Source organism: Talpa occidentalis, unplaced genomic scaffold (assembly GCF_014898055.3).
Source record: "Talpa occidentalis isolate TD23 unplaced genomic scaffold, MPIMG_talOcc4v2.1 talOcc4.17, whole genome shotgun sequence".
Taxonomy (NCBI): domain Eukaryota; kingdom Metazoa; phylum Chordata; class Mammalia; order Eulipotyphla; family Talpidae; genus Talpa; species Talpa occidentalis.
In genome coordinates this window covers 40,391,793-40,406,064 of record NW_023601754.1, presented here as the reverse complement: position 1 = coordinate 40,406,064, position 14,272 = coordinate 40,391,793, and the positions used below count along the sequence as shown (strand labels likewise).

The following is a 14,272-nucleotide window of genomic DNA, read 5'->3' as shown; positions in this document are numbered from 1 at the left end:
CTCCACTGCCATGATCATCACCCCAAAGGGAGCCCCTGGCAGGACTGTGCCTGAAGGTCAAGGCCGAGTCCCCATCACCCACCCTGGGCTCAGATAATGCATCCAGGATTGGAGAAATCAGCCCTATTTGCAAATCAATTGGCAAGGCAGGCGGTAGGTAGGAGAGAAACACAAATCTTCTTGGGAGACTAAGACAGGAAATGAAGTTATGGCATTTGGGGGGACCAGGGCTGAGAACAAAGGATTTTGATTTTAGTGGCTGTGAAGTGGGGTGGGACAGACCCTTGGCTGGCGTGCTCCAGGCGGGGCGTCATGGGTACTTCCTACACCAGCGACCAGGAGGCTTTTCTGCAGACACCTGGAATTTGGGGTCGGTCTACACACCTCTGCCTCTGGGTACCCTCTATTTCCTGTGCACTCCGGCTCCCAGCCAGCCCTGGAGTTCCACTCCAGGTTGTGCTGAGCCTCCCAGACCAAGTGTGTCCAAGGGACACGGTGCGACCCCCACCCAGGCGCACATAGGACCCTACAACCCAAGACCCCAGCCTGGGAAGAGAGGGGAGGAAAGCTGAAGGATGGTCCTGGGAGGCAGGGAGAGGGGGAGACGAGAACAAAACAGATTTCCCGCCAGCAACCTAGCAGTACCCCCCTTTCCAACCCTCCTACCTCCACAATCCTGCTGCACCCCCAGTCCTGCCACACCCCAAAGGGAGAGAAGAGGGCCAAAGCACAGACAGTCTCTGACAGGAAGAGTCTTGGGTGGAGACCAGCAGACACAGAACCTGCTGTACTACCTCCTCCCTCCCAGGCCTCCCAGGCCTCCCAGACGCTTTCTACCGGCTTACCACACAAAGGGGCGTCCGAGATGGGGGTGCTGTTGGGGGAGCAAGCACCTCGAGAGGGGGGCGGGGAAGCTGCATCTAGATGGGTGCAGCATTTTGCAGAGAAAAGGTGAGTCCCAGCCCCACAGTCAGGTGGGGGTGCCCCCCCCTCAGCAGGAGCCAGGCCTATGTGTCAGGGAGCACCTCGAGGGAGCACCTTGTAGGAGCATCGTGAGGGAGCACCACAAGGGAGCACGGGGAGCTGGAGCTGCCAGCATCCCCAGAACCATGGGCTGCACTTCTGTTACAAACAAGTGTTTCCATTTTGGTTTTTGGTCTCATTCTGTATACTGCTACTCATCTTATTCCGGATTTCTCACTGGAGCTGGGGATTTCTTCACGTTCTGCCAACCTGCATGCCCAGACTTGACTTGGTGATAACAATCTGTTATCAGTTTAAATTCTGGTTCATTTCTCATAAGTCACTATGCACCTCCCTGAAGATTTCTCACTCGCTTTTGATGACTCTTTATATCCATTCGGGAATCCCATTTGGCGGAGCGTTCTTTTCCATTTTAAAATAATTAGTGACTGTATTTTCCCAAAGGTCTTTTTTTTTTCTTCTTTTCTTTTTCACAGTGTAAAAGGAGAAAGACAGAGAGGCGCCTGCAGTCACCTCGCGCAAGAGAGCTGCCACCAACACTCTTTATTCACGAGCTGACACCTCACTTCTTAGAACCTGCTGACTTGAAGAGAATATGGATGGGTTTTGACAAATGTCCAGACCTGAGCTACCAACACCTCCATCCAGTTTCTTCCAATTCTCCAAAACAGCCAGGCACTCATACAACGTGATGTCTCCTCCTAGATGTTTCCTCACCCCCAGACACGATACCCACGAGCAGCCATTCTCCACTGCTCCCCCATGACTGCCACTCAGGCCCCTTTCAGCCCCCGAGGATTCTTTTAAGGACATTTCCTCTGGGGTCACACAGTATGTGGCCTTGGTGTCTGGTTTCCTTTTCAGCCCAGTGTCTCCAAGGCTAATTCAGCTGCAGCCTGAATTAGTACCTTGTCCCCCAGAGGCTGAACTCACCTCGGTGTTGGGGATGCCCTCACTGGGGGGGCAGCTGGGAGGTACCAATGCCGGTGAACGATGACTTGTTTCAAGTGGAGAGAGTCTCGATTCCCTGCACACCACCCGTCACGGCTGGAGACAGGTTAGGTCGGTCACTGGAGTCTCCACGGTTGGTCTTGGAGGAGCTTGTGTTGTTTCCATAGCGTCTTCACTCTCTGTCTGTCTGCTGTCAAATCCCTCCTGTGGGCAGGCGATAGGGGAGTCTTTAAAAAGGTCAGGCTCGGGGCCTCCAAGACTATATATTTTTTAAAAGATTTATTTATTTATACATACAAGAGTTGGGGTACAGGCCAGAGGTGCGGGGGTGGGGTCTGTGTGAAAGGATTCACCAGAGACAGAGTGGGGAACAGAACAGGCAGCTTGACCAAAGCACACTGCTGAGGGGAGCAGCGGGCGAGACAGGAGAGGTCTGCTGCACCACGTGGGTAGCTCCCTGGCTGGGGATCGAACTTGTGCTGCAGAGGCCGCAGGTAGCTTTATAGTGCTGAGACTTAACCCCTTGCACCATCAGGGAGGCCCTCAAGACTATATTTTTTATCGTTGAAAAATACAGGCTAGGGCCTCCCTGGTGGCGCAGCGGGTTGAGTGCTGTGCTGTGAAGCTGTCCGCAGCCTCTGTAGCGTGGGTTTGATTCCCAGCCAGCCAGGGAGAAACCCACATGGCGTGGCAGACCTCTCCTGTCTAGCCCACCGCTCCCCTCAGCAGTGTCCTCCGTCCATCTGCTTGTTCTGCTCCCTGCTCTCTCTGGTGAATTCTCTCACCCTCCCGCGCCTCTAACCTGTACCCCAGTTCTTATATAAATGAATCTTAAAAACAAAACAAAACATTGTATTCTAAATAAGAAATATACAGGCTAAATAAAACAGGCGAAACCATCATGACAGGAAACAGACTGATATCAGAGAGGTGGAGGGTGCTCTCAGAAGGATGACAGGAATCAAGAGGGTCAGATTCCAGCTGCAGAGTAAATTATTCATGGGGTGCATGCATGGCACGCAGCTGTCCTCAGTATGTGGTATTGTGAAAACTGGAAAGTCACTAAAATGGTACATCAACTCACTGGGATGGTCATTTTTTGTTGTTTGTTTTAATTTTTATTTATTTTTGCATAGAAGAACTGGGGTGCAGGCCAGAGATGCAGGGAGTGAGAGGATTCACCAGAGAAAGAGTGGGGAGCAGAACAGGCAGATCTACTGAAATACACTGCTGAGGGGAGCAGCGGGTGAGACAGGAGAGGTCTGCTGCACCATGTGGGTAGCTCCCTGGCCGGGGATCGAACTCAGGCCATATCAGTGAGAGTGCTGAAACTTAACCTAGTCCATGGTCATTTTGCAGTGTTTCCAAGTACCCAGCCATTGTGCTGCACACGGAGAACTAACATGTCAATTATCCTTCAAGTAAAAACAGCTCTGAAAACTACCTGCTGCAAACAGCCATGACTTGCTCAGACAGTTCCATGTGAGGAACTGCCAAGGGGAAGCCCATCACCTCTGAATCCTCCCTGGACATTAGAGTGGACATTCGCCCATCCCCACCCCCACCTGGAATTCCACATGGAGCCTGAGAGTCACCTGGTCTTCACCCCATCTTGTTCTGCCAGTTGTTCCAGAATGTTCCCAGAGGCAAAGGATCCAGGGGAGATAGGCCATGGGGAGGTTCTCATGTCTTCTCAGTTTCTGTCTCCTGGAAAGCTCTTCAGGCTTCCTTTGCCTTTTAAGCCCTGGAGGCTTTGGAAGGTTCCGGATTGATATTTCCTGGTCATTTGCTTCGGCTTATGCACTTTTGGGAAGAGAACCCAGAGGGGGCACTGCATTATCCTCAAGAAAAAGTCCTCTGTGAACTACACACATTCACTACTAATTTGAAAATGAAAAACCAGAAAAAAGTTCCTGAAAATGTCTCTCAAGATTTGACAGACAGGTTGTCAACCCTGAGACGAAGAGGCTGTCAGGAAGGCAAGTCTGAGCTGGGAGAAATGAAGAATAACCCACAAGGGCTGAATTGCACACGTGGGCCCAACGCCGAGCCCGCGTGGACTCGCAGAACGTAGGGAAGACCCAGGCCGGGGAGGAACCCGGAAAGGCAGAGGAGGGGGTCCAGCAGCACGCTCAGCACAGAATGGGGGCCCGGTGGAGAGCGCTGGACGCCACCCTCTGGACACTCCACCCCCGGTGGTGTCGGGCCCGGCCCACTGCCCGTACCGAAAGCCCCCAGGCGGCCTTGGACGCGGCCCAGGTCGCTGCCAGCCGCAGGTCCGCTCCACTATGGCCCTGGCTGTGGCTCTCTCATAGGCATCCCTTTTCTTCTCTGCAAAGTGGGGGTGCATGCTGCCTTCACTAAATGCAGCTCCCCAGCCTCTGTCTCTGAGGCACCTGCTCCCCCATTTGTACCCCCCATTCTAGGCACCCCAGTGTGAGGGGCGTGGAGAGAGCCTGGGAGGCCTGGGGGCGGAGGGCGGTGGAGCAGGTTCTGAGTCTGCTGGCCTCCACCCAGTTTCCATCCCCTGCGCCCCAGGCCTCTTTCCCGCCTGGGCTGGGGGGGCATGGGCGGGGCGGTGAGGAGGTGGTGGAAAGGAAGAGGAGGCCGGCTGGGCTGGAGGAGGGATTTCTGCTCAGCTACCCACCCTCCCTCTTCCCCGCCTTCCAGAAAGATCTGCCATCTCCCCACAACCCAACCCTTTCCGTCTGGATGCCCAGTCTCGGGTTGTAGAGCCCACATGCCCCCTCCTTGGTCTGGGGGGTGGGCTGAGGACTCCCTTCCACTCCACCTCCTTGTCCTGAAACCTACCGTGGGCGGGAGGCGGTAGCAGCTGTGGGAGGCGGATCAGGAGACTCACTAGAGAGGAGCCACGGAAGACGCGCGGGGAGACAGTCAGGGCCCAGAGCCCAGGGCATCACGGAACCCAGAATCATGAGCCCTGCAGAGTCCTGGAGACAAGGCTGTGCACCCTGGGGGCCCGCCCCTTTCTGATCTCAGCTTCCTTGCCTGTAAAATGGGGTGACCGGTGCTCCCCTCTCTGCCTGTCCCTGGAGAGCCGGGGCTCAGTGAATGGCGGCTTTAATCTTTTGTTCCCTCTTGCCCGGCTTCCCTGAGCTCCTGTGTGCCAGGCTCTGCGCTAGGCCCCAAGGACAAGGCCTTGACCTTCACCCAAATCCTGCCCCAGGGGACCCTTTTGGGTGATGATTGTTGTTGCCACGTCATGTTACATGACAGAAGCATCGACTGGGTTTTGGGGGTGTTGGGTTTTTGGAAATTTTTTAAGGACAGATTTATTAGAAGGAGGAGAAGGAAAAAAAGCAGCTGCGGCCACCGCAGGCAGGAGCTGCCTCAACCGGGGCTTGGACGGAGGCTCAGCCCAGCCTTAGGCAGCAAGTGCAGCCTGCGGGGAGAGGGCCCGGCCGCCTGCTTGGTCTCTGGGCCCCAATTTTCACTAAAAAATTGGGGCCTCACCCACCTGTGACTGTGCAGGTGCCTCTTTTTCTTTCTCCTTCCCTAACAAGCCTGTCCTTTTAAGATACCCCAAAGGATGGGCGTGCACCCGGGAGCCCTCAGCCGGGGGGGATCTGAGGCCCCCCCAAAGCGGGTGCTGTGCCAGCCTGGCCCCAGGCTCCTGTCTGTTCCAGGCGTGGGTGGTGGGCGTGCAAAGGGCTGGTGAGTCAGCAGGACCGGCCACACCTGGCCCCACTTTTATTTAAGGCCGCGCAGCCTCGCCCTCCACATGCTGCCTGTCCCGCCCAGCCATGGCAGGGAGCTCGGTGAGCGGGGGGCCGGGAGCTGAGGCTAAGCAGGGGGAAGAACCCCGGGCTGGAGCTGACTCGGGGAGGGGCTGGGCCTGGCCGGGGTCCTCTGTGGCTGGGGTGTCTGCGGAGGGTGTGGGCTGTGGCTGCTGGGTGACTCTCCCAGGCTCTCGCCTCCCCGGGGTGTCAGCCTCTTGGCTCCCCTCTGTGGATTCTTGCGTTGAGATCCTCTGCTCCCCTCCCCACCTCTCCCCTTAGCGGCTCTTTCTTCTCTCTGCTTGGTGTTGATCCTGGTCCTGGTCCTTTTCTCCCGGGGGCTGACCAACCTCCTTCTCTCTCTTGTCCCCCTGGTTCACTCTGTGGGCCCCGCATCTCTGCTCCTGCAGAACGTACCCCACAAGACCTCACTGCCTGAGGGCATCCAAGCGGGCAATGTGATGCGAATTCGGGGCATCATTCCTGACAAGGGGAGCAGGTGAGCCTCGGGGCCCAGAGGGTGGTTCCCGAATTTCATCTGACCCTGAAGTCTCAGCCTAAGAGGCGGGCACCAGGGTCTTGGCATACCCTGGCTACACAAGCCCTTCTGGAATCTGATGTCTTTGCTAATTTGCCCACTGACTGTGTAGCTGGGGTCTCTACATCTCCCTAAGAATCTGGGGGTTCCAGGGCGATCTCAGAGTTCCTGCTGTAGTCCTCTAACTTCCCATCTGAGCCCGAAGAATTCTAGAAATAGGCCTTGCGATCTGGAGGTGCTCTGGTTGTCTGCAAAGACTTGGTGATCAGTCCTATGACCGCCTGAGCCTAGAACTTCAGGGTCCTGGGGCCCCGGGGTACATGACCGGATGGGGCCCCAGTACTGTCAGTCCTCTGGGAACTGGGGATGCGCTGGGAATCTGGGAGCACTGGCCACGACTCTGGCAACTTCCAGACCGTTTGGAAATAGGGGAACTCAGGTCACTGCACAGTGACCCTGCCAGGTGGGGGGTCCAGTCCCCTAATAAGTGTTTGGCCGCCAAGGACCTGGGCTCCCTGGCCACCAGGCCCCGATCCCTTATTCCACATGGTGCAACGTGCCCAGGTCCTGCTAGGGGGTTACTCTGGGGCACCCCAGTCCATGGCCCCAACTTGGGGTGGGTGGGTCTCAGCCCCCAAGGTCCACTGAGGCACCTCTCTGGCCCCCACCTGTAGGTTCTACGTGAACCTGCTGTGCAGCGATGAGAAGGACAGCGAGGCCGCCCTGCATTTCAACCCCAGACTGGACGAGTCCACGGTGGTCTTCAACTCCCTGGAGCGGGGCACCTGGGGCAAGGAGGAGCGAGGCAGGGGGATCCCCTTCCAGGGCGGGCAGCCCTTCGAGGTGCTCCTCATCGCCACCCAAGATGGCTTCAAGGTGAGTCTCTGCCACAGGGGTGGCGGCCAAGGGCCAGGCCCCACCTGCCAGTTAGGGAGCTGCCCCCCCGGGTGGAGGTGGGTGGAAGGCAGAGCCACGGGGCAGAGGGTAGGGCATCCCCAGTCACGTCCCAGAATTCCAGAAGGGCAGGTGTGTGGGGGGCAAGAACCAGGCACCTGAGCCAAGTGCCCCAAAGGGGTGTGGGCCTGGCAGGGAGGCCTGAAGACGAGCCAGCCCCGCCCTGCTCCCTCATCTCTCCCGGGAGAGGTTGGGGCTGGGTGGGGGCAAGGCTGGGGCGGGAGACGCCACCCAGAAACACGCCCAGTCTAGCGGGGGCCCCTGCAGACGCTCCCCTCACCAGGCCGTTCACCACTTTAGTCTGGGCTTGGGCAGGGGACGGGGTCCCCGAAGTCCAGGTGATAATGTGACCAGCGCCCCCCCTCCGCGGGGGCTCGGACAGGCCCGGCCAGAGGTCAGCGCCCGGGGAGCGGGGTGCGGGGGGCGGGGGCGGGCGCCTCACCGGGCCTCTCCCCGCAGGCCGTGGTGGGGGACCAGGAGTACCACCACTTCCGCTACCGCATCCCCGCGGCCCGCGTGCGCGTGCTGGAGGTGGGCGGGGACGTGAAGCTGGAGTCCGTCAAGATCTTCTGAGCCCGCCCCGCCCGAGGGGGCCCGGGGATTTGGGGGGCGGGGGGAGAAATAAAGTTTTCCAGAGCCTCACAGCGCGTCGCGTCTCCGTGCACACCTGGGACGCGGGTCAAAGGGAGCCGACGGGCCTCCCCGGGGGCGCAGCGGTTGAGCGCTGGGCTGCGAAGCTGCCCGCGGCCTCTGCAGCGCCGGTTCGATCCCCGGCCGCTGGGCGAGGGTCCCACATGGCGCGCAGACCTCTCCTGCCGCCCGCTGCTCCCCTCAGCAGTGTACTTCGGTCCTTCTGCCTGCTCTGCTCCCCGCTCTGGCTCTGGTGAATCCTCTCACCCTCCCGCGCTTCTGACTGTACCCAGTGCTTGTATAAATAAATAAATAAAACTTAAAAAAAATGGGGGGGAGCCGAGCGCGCCGGCATCTCCGAGGGCGCTTCCTGCCCTGGGCGCCCGGGGAGGGTCGCCTTGCTTGGGCGGGGGTGGGGGGGTGGGATTGGGGGGGTCTTCGCTCCTCTTCCCGCCGCACCCGGCGCTCGGAGGAGAGCCCATGAAGTTTGGGGGGGCTCACGGGACGCTTTAGTCGTTCCCCCGCCCCTGACCCCCATCTCCGGCCTCCAGACCGTCCCCTCTGCAAGCAGGGGACGTGTCCCCACCAATCTGTCCCCTTGGACACTCCAACCTCGAGGGGGGTGCGCGCCCCTCCTGCTCACCGCCCCCTCGCGTTCTCGGGGAGCCAGCACGCGGCTCGCGGGGTGGGGCCGGCAAGCGCACGGGGCGCGCCCTCCCCGCCCGACAGGCGCCCGCACCCCGGGGCGGACGCGCACGAGGAGGCCGGTGGGGGCGCGAGGGGCCGGGGCGCGCCAGCCCGACGCCCACTCTCCCGCCGGGGCTCACCCTCGGCCCCGAGCCCCCCGTCCTACCTGAGGGGCTCCGGAGGAGGAGGGGGCGCGGCGCTCCCGCCGGGTCGGGGTCGCCACGTAATTACGGGGGTGGAGAGAGATGCCCGGCCAGACGGCACCCCAGCTCGCAGCCTGCCTGCGGCGGGGCGCTTCCCCCGGGGGAGCCCGCGGGGGGGCAGCGCCCCAGCTCAGCACCCGCTGGGGCCCCAGGTGCAGGGAAAGTCCCGCCGCGCACGAGAGGCGGCCCCGCCCGAGCCCCGCCGCGCTGGGCGCACGGCGCCCCCTGGTGGCCGGACGGCGTCGCGGCCCTCGCTCCCGCGCCGGGGCGCCCGGGGGTTCCTTGGCTTGGCCCGAGGGGGAATGTGGGTCCCTTGGACACCGGTATTGCTGCATCTCTGTTCCTCAGAGACGCTGGTTTGTCACTTTCTTTTTTTCTTTCTTTCTTTTTTTGTGGCGTCCCCCCATGTTTTTGTGATCAGGGTATTGCTGACCTCATAAAATGGGTTTAGAAGGATCCCCTCTTGGACCTCCCTGGTGGCGCAAGGGGTTAGCAGCCTCTGCCTCACGAGTTCGATCCCGGGCCAGGGAGATACACACATGGCACAGCAGACCTCTCCTGTCTCACCTGCTACTCCCCTCGGCAGTGTGTTTCAGTAGAACGCCTCTTCTGCTCCCCACTCTCTCTGGTGAATCCTCTCATTCCCTGCCCCCCCCCACTTCTGGCCTACACCCCACTTCTTGTATGCATAAATAAATAAAAATAAATCTTAAAAAAAAGAGCTTCAACTATTTATCTCTGCGAAACACCAGACTTCATTCATTAGCATGATGAATGTTGGAGACAGGTTTTCTTACTCATGAGCATGGTGGGGGCTTAGCATGGGCTGTTTTTGTGAAATTGGTAGCATGCCATGCTCGCCAGAATATTTCAGACACTTCCCACCCTTGTTCGAATGGTGTGTAAGCATCTGGCGAGCCTTCCTCTTTCACCGGCAGGAAACCCAGAGAGCTCTGAGTGATCCTGTGTCAGTCAAGTCACTGACTGCAGCTGTAGGGCTAACTGTATATGGCCCCAAGGAGGAGGTCAAGTTCACCTCAAGTGAACCTTTTATGAAGGTGAGTGCAGAGCACCTAGGACAGCCTGCAGGGACTTCAGCCATCGGACTCACGGAACAGGTTATGGGGCTGTTTTTGTCCCTTCTTCCTGCCCTTCATCCCAAGAGTGCTTGTTTCCGACTGGTCCAGGCTGGTCAAACCTCAGCTCAGCTCCCTCTGGGGGGCTTCGTCTTCCGGCTCACCCACCCCTGATGTGAGTCGGCTTAAACCAGCTCAGCAGTGTTTAGGCTTCCATTCTGCTGAGAACTGGAGGCAACTGTCTCCCCCAGACAACCTCCCTGCTAGGTCATGTTACAAGAATTTGCAAAAGGAATTCCGACATACACACAGACATTTCATAAACAAGCAACGCTCAGGACAGTGGTCAAAAAGGAAACTAATCAAGCGATCCTCTTGCCTTGTATGAATCTCAGGACAACTCAAGGCAGATAAGGGAAAGTGTCCCTTACGCTCTAACCACTAGTGGGGATGAACTGATAGCGTTAGAACATCATCGGGGTGCAATCCCCCACTCATGGCTGTAGGCGGTGAGCAGCTGCTCTTACATCCCAAATGCTGAGACCTCCTAGAGGGGTCACCCGCCAAAACACTGAGCCTGCGGGTGGTGAAGCTTCCTGCTGCAAATGTCCATTCACAGGGAGTGCGGGAGACAGAGGCGTGGGCTCAGTGCCACTAGGGGGCGCATCAGCCAGATGCAGGCTGGGAAACTCCAGGAACATGCTCATGATCCTCAGCAAAATGTTGTAAAGGAAAAAATAAAAAAGAGACTCCTCCCCACCCCACACATTGAATATAGGATGGAAAAAAAGGGATTTAAGAGTTATGTCAAGGCCCTCTCTGGTGGCGCAAGGGGCTAAATCTCAGCACTGTGAAGCTATCTGCAGCCACTGCTGCACGAGTTCGATCTTTCAGCCAGGGAGCTACCCACATGGCGCAGCAGACCTCTCCTGTCTCGCCTGCTGCTCCCCTCAGCAGTGTATTTCAATCAATCCACCTGTTCTGCTCCCCACTCTGTCTCTGGTGAATCCTCTCACCCCTGCACCGCTGGCCTACACCCTGGCTCTTGTATGCATAAATAAAATACATCTTAAAAAATAAAAAGAGGCCTATCCAGCAATGGCAGCGAACCTACCTTCTTTAGTTCCTGATTCAAGTGAAATCTAAAATTTGATGACATTTATGAGACCATCAAAAAGGTGGGTATCACCAAATATCTTTAATGATATTAAAGAATGATTCATTTCCTTGGTCTAACAATGGTTTTCAGGTTATGATTGGAAAGCTTTTGTTTTTTAGAGACATGTGTTGAAATATTTACTGCAGAAATGTTTGGAATTTGCTTCAAAATTATTCCAGCGGGGTGGGGCAGGGTGAGGTGTGAGGCTGAACCTGAGTTCACAGCTGCTGGGTGAGGCTGGGTGCTGGGGTTACGGGGATGCACCCAACCATCGTGTCTACTTTTATTTAAGTATTGTATTTTCTGAAATGAAAAATACATTTTTCAGAGCAGCGTCTTACGGGCATTCTCCCGAGGTTTCCTCTTTCCCTGAACATCCTGTTTCTAAGATTCAGCCACATCACAGCTGCAGTTCAGCCAGTGTAATCTGTGTCGCCTTCCCATGAATGGCTAGAGTACTAGCGCCTCACTTTGTTCACAACAGCTATTTGAATTGTCTCTTCTCTACTATCACAAGCCCGGCTGCTTTGGACATTTTTGCACGTGTCTCCTGGAATTCAGGTACCTGCGTTCCTTTAGGTTAAACAGACCCGGAAGTGGAATGGCTGAGTCATGGGGTAGGCATGGGGTAGGCATTTACTGAGCAATGCCACCTGGTCTTCCACAGTGTTTGCACCTACTCCCGCCTCTCCATCAGCCATTCTGTTGTCCACATCCCTGCCAACACTTGGAATTTTCAGATTTCTTTTTCCAAATCGAGTGGCTACAATGCTATGCACATGGTCTAATTAGCTGAGCTGAGCTTGTTTTCATATGCTTATTGGTCATTGATTCTGCGCTAGCTTATTCATGTCATGTCTTTTGCCCACAGTCTAGTGAGTCAACTGTTGTTTACTTTCAGAAATTTTTCTATATTCTGAGTACTAACCCCTTGAGATGCAGCAGTAGAATCTGTAACCCAGCCCACTGATGCAAATCCTCCTCTTGCCACTGCAAGAACCTGGGCAAACACACAACTTCTCTGTCCCCTTCAGTCTCCTCATCAGTAAAATCTTCTTGCAGACTGATGTGTCTCCCGCACTCCAAAGGCAAACTCATATTTTAAGCACCAGCTCTCAATATCTTGGTATTTGGAGATGGTGGTTTTGTGAGATAGTTTTAGGTGAAATCATGAGTGGGGTCCCCATGATGGGGTGACTGCCTTTATAAGAGGAAGACACACCAGAGGGTTCTCCCCACCTGCCTCCCCACCCCCAGCCCACAATAGCAAGATACCGGGGAAAGGCTGCCATCCACAAGCCTGGAAGACAGCTCTCTCAGCAGACCATGAGGGTGCGAGCACCCGGAGCTGAGACTCGCCAGCACTGAGAAATAGGTGCTCATTGTTTAGGCCCTCCCCACCCCACCCCACCCCACCCCACCCCACCCCACCCCACCCCCAGTCTGTGGTATTTGGCTACAGCAGCTGTTGCTAAGACACCTCTCTCAAGGTTCAGGCGAGGACCAAATGGGATCCTGTTTGTGAGGCGCTGAGAACAGGGCCTGTGGCCATCACAGGACGCCCTTGATAGACAGCCGGCATTTGCTGTTGTGAGTGTAACAAACACCTGCTCTCCCCTGGGGACTGGGTCTTTCGGTTTCCTTGAGAGTGTTTTAGGCAGAACCATTGTTCTGATGGCTCAAATGCAGGAACACTTTGCCCATTAGGTAGGGAGGCGGGGTGGGGCCTGCTAAGCGGGCAGCCCTCCCTTACTCCACGGCTGGGTGGGGTCCCTTCCTCCGTGGGGGGCTGATGTCCTAGACACTCGGGCTGGTCCATGGCAGCAGAAATCATGCCAGCTGAGATGGGAAGGGTTTCTTTGGCGGCGACTCTAACAAAAAACAAATAATAAAAAGGGGGAAAGACAGGAGTGTTTGGCCCCTTTTGGACATCCAAACGGAGGGCCGGGAAGCTCCTGGCGGTCTTGTCAGTCTCCGCATCTCCTGATTTGCTTCATCCCGCCTTGTCCTCGTTCTCGGGCAGGGCCTCCCGCCAATGTGGCCGAGACAGAGGCAGGCCGCCCCGGAACCTCAGCGCCCCAGCTTTGCGCCCCAGGGAAAGAGAAATCCTAATCCTGGTCCCGCGGGGTGTGGCCAGAGGCTGCGACGCTCCTATTGGCTGATCCGAGTCCGACGCGCCGGCCCTGGAGTTGGGGGGAGCAGCCAGCCCTTCCAGGGCCCTGCGGGACCACCGACACCCGAAACATCATGGGGGGCGCCGATTCCAGAAAAAGAAGTAGGGAGGGCTGCACTCGCAAAGCATCAGTCACCTGGGAAAGCATGGTGGGACTCTGGCCATAAAAGAGGTGATGTGGGGGTGACCATCAAGGGGACTGCCCCTGGAGCCGGGGGTGGGGGGTTGGCCGGGGCTCCCCCACATGGCGGCCAGGGTGCGAGGAGCCGGCAGCCAGGAGGACCTGCTGACCAGCGGCCGGAAGGCGTGGAGCATGGCCACGCGAGCTGTTCACGTCCCTGCCAGCAGTCAATCAGGTTTTATGAAAAGTTCCCTCCCCCTAGTAGTGGTACTTTGGGGCAAAGAAAGGGGAGAGGGCTGTGACCTCGTGGGTGGGAATTTGCAGAACATAGTTGGACGCTGGAGGTGACGGGGAAGAACAGAGGCGACAGGGGGTGGTGGTGGGACCGCAGGATGAGGTCCTAACCCACGCGTGTCACCCTGTTTTGCGCTCATCCGCTTGGGCTTCTGGCCTCACAACAGCCCTCCAGGCGCGCGCTCCAGCAGGACGTCCATTGTTGAGACGAGGAGACGCAGGCACAGGGAGGTTCAGCCACTGGCCAAGGCACACAGTTCTAAGGGGCAGGCCACCCCGGCCCTCTGGCTCCCAACCTGGTACATGTTGATACATATTGTCAGCTGCTCACACTGGGAGGGGGTGACAATTCTACAGAAAGAAAATCTGTTTTGGGCCTCCCTGGTGGCACAAGGGGTTGAGACGCAACCTATGAAGCTGTCTGCAACCACTGCAGTGCGAGTTCGATCCCCGGCCAGGGAGCTACCCACATGGTGCAGCAGACCTCTCCTGTCTCACCCGCTGCTCCCCTCAGTAGTGTACTTCGATCAATCTGCCTGTTCTGCCCCTGCCTCTGGTGAGTCCTCTCACCCCCCACACCTCTGGCCTGTACCCCAGTTCTTGTATGCATAAATAAATAAATCTTTAAAAAAATCTGTTTTACAAGTCCCTTGTAGTGGCTGCAGCTGGGGCTCAGACAACACCTCTTGGTTGACTGGAAGGAAGCCAGAGGGTGCTACTGAGGTGGGGGCTGCCAGACACCCCCACTGAGGGTGGAAGGTCGGC

At 57.2% G+C, this 14,272-nt stretch overlaps 1 protein-coding gene and 1 long non-coding RNA gene across 2 annotated transcripts; one reads left to right on the top strand and one right to left on the bottom strand.

The window, feature by feature from the left end:
- Window positions 1–977: 977 nt before the first annotated feature.
- LOC119250421 (uncharacterized) lies at window positions 978–8,683 on the bottom strand. Its single transcript, XR_005126288.2, has 3 exons — window positions 8,648–8,683; window positions 3,531–3,738; window positions 978–2,139 (listed from the first exon to the last, which is right to left on the bottom strand). It is a non-coding gene; the product is annotated as an uncharacterized LOC119250421 (long non-coding RNA).
- On the top strand, window positions 5,695–7,737 carry LOC119250420 (galectin-7-like). Its single transcript, XM_037518146.1, has 4 exons — window positions 5,695–5,714; window positions 6,083–6,171; window positions 6,885–7,086; window positions 7,624–7,737. The coding sequence occupies exons 1-4, from the start codon at window positions 5,700–5,702 to the stop codon at window positions 7,735–7,737; spliced, it is 420 nt and encodes a 139-aa protein (XP_037374043.1). The 5' UTR covers window positions 5,695–5,699.
- Window positions 8,684–14,272: the final 5,589 nt, after the last annotated feature.

Excerpts from the sequence above, each read along its gene's own strand:
- LOC119250420 (XM_037518146.1), top strand. Across the intron at positions 6,172-6,884 it reads ATTCCTGACAAGGGGAGCAG|GTTCTACGTGAACCTGCTGT; the intron begins GTGAGCCTCGGG and ends CCCCACCTGTAG. Across the intron at positions 7,087-7,623 it reads CCACCCAAGATGGCTTCAAG|GCCGTGGTGGGGGACCAGGA; the intron begins GTGAGTCTCTGC and ends CTCTCCCCGCAG.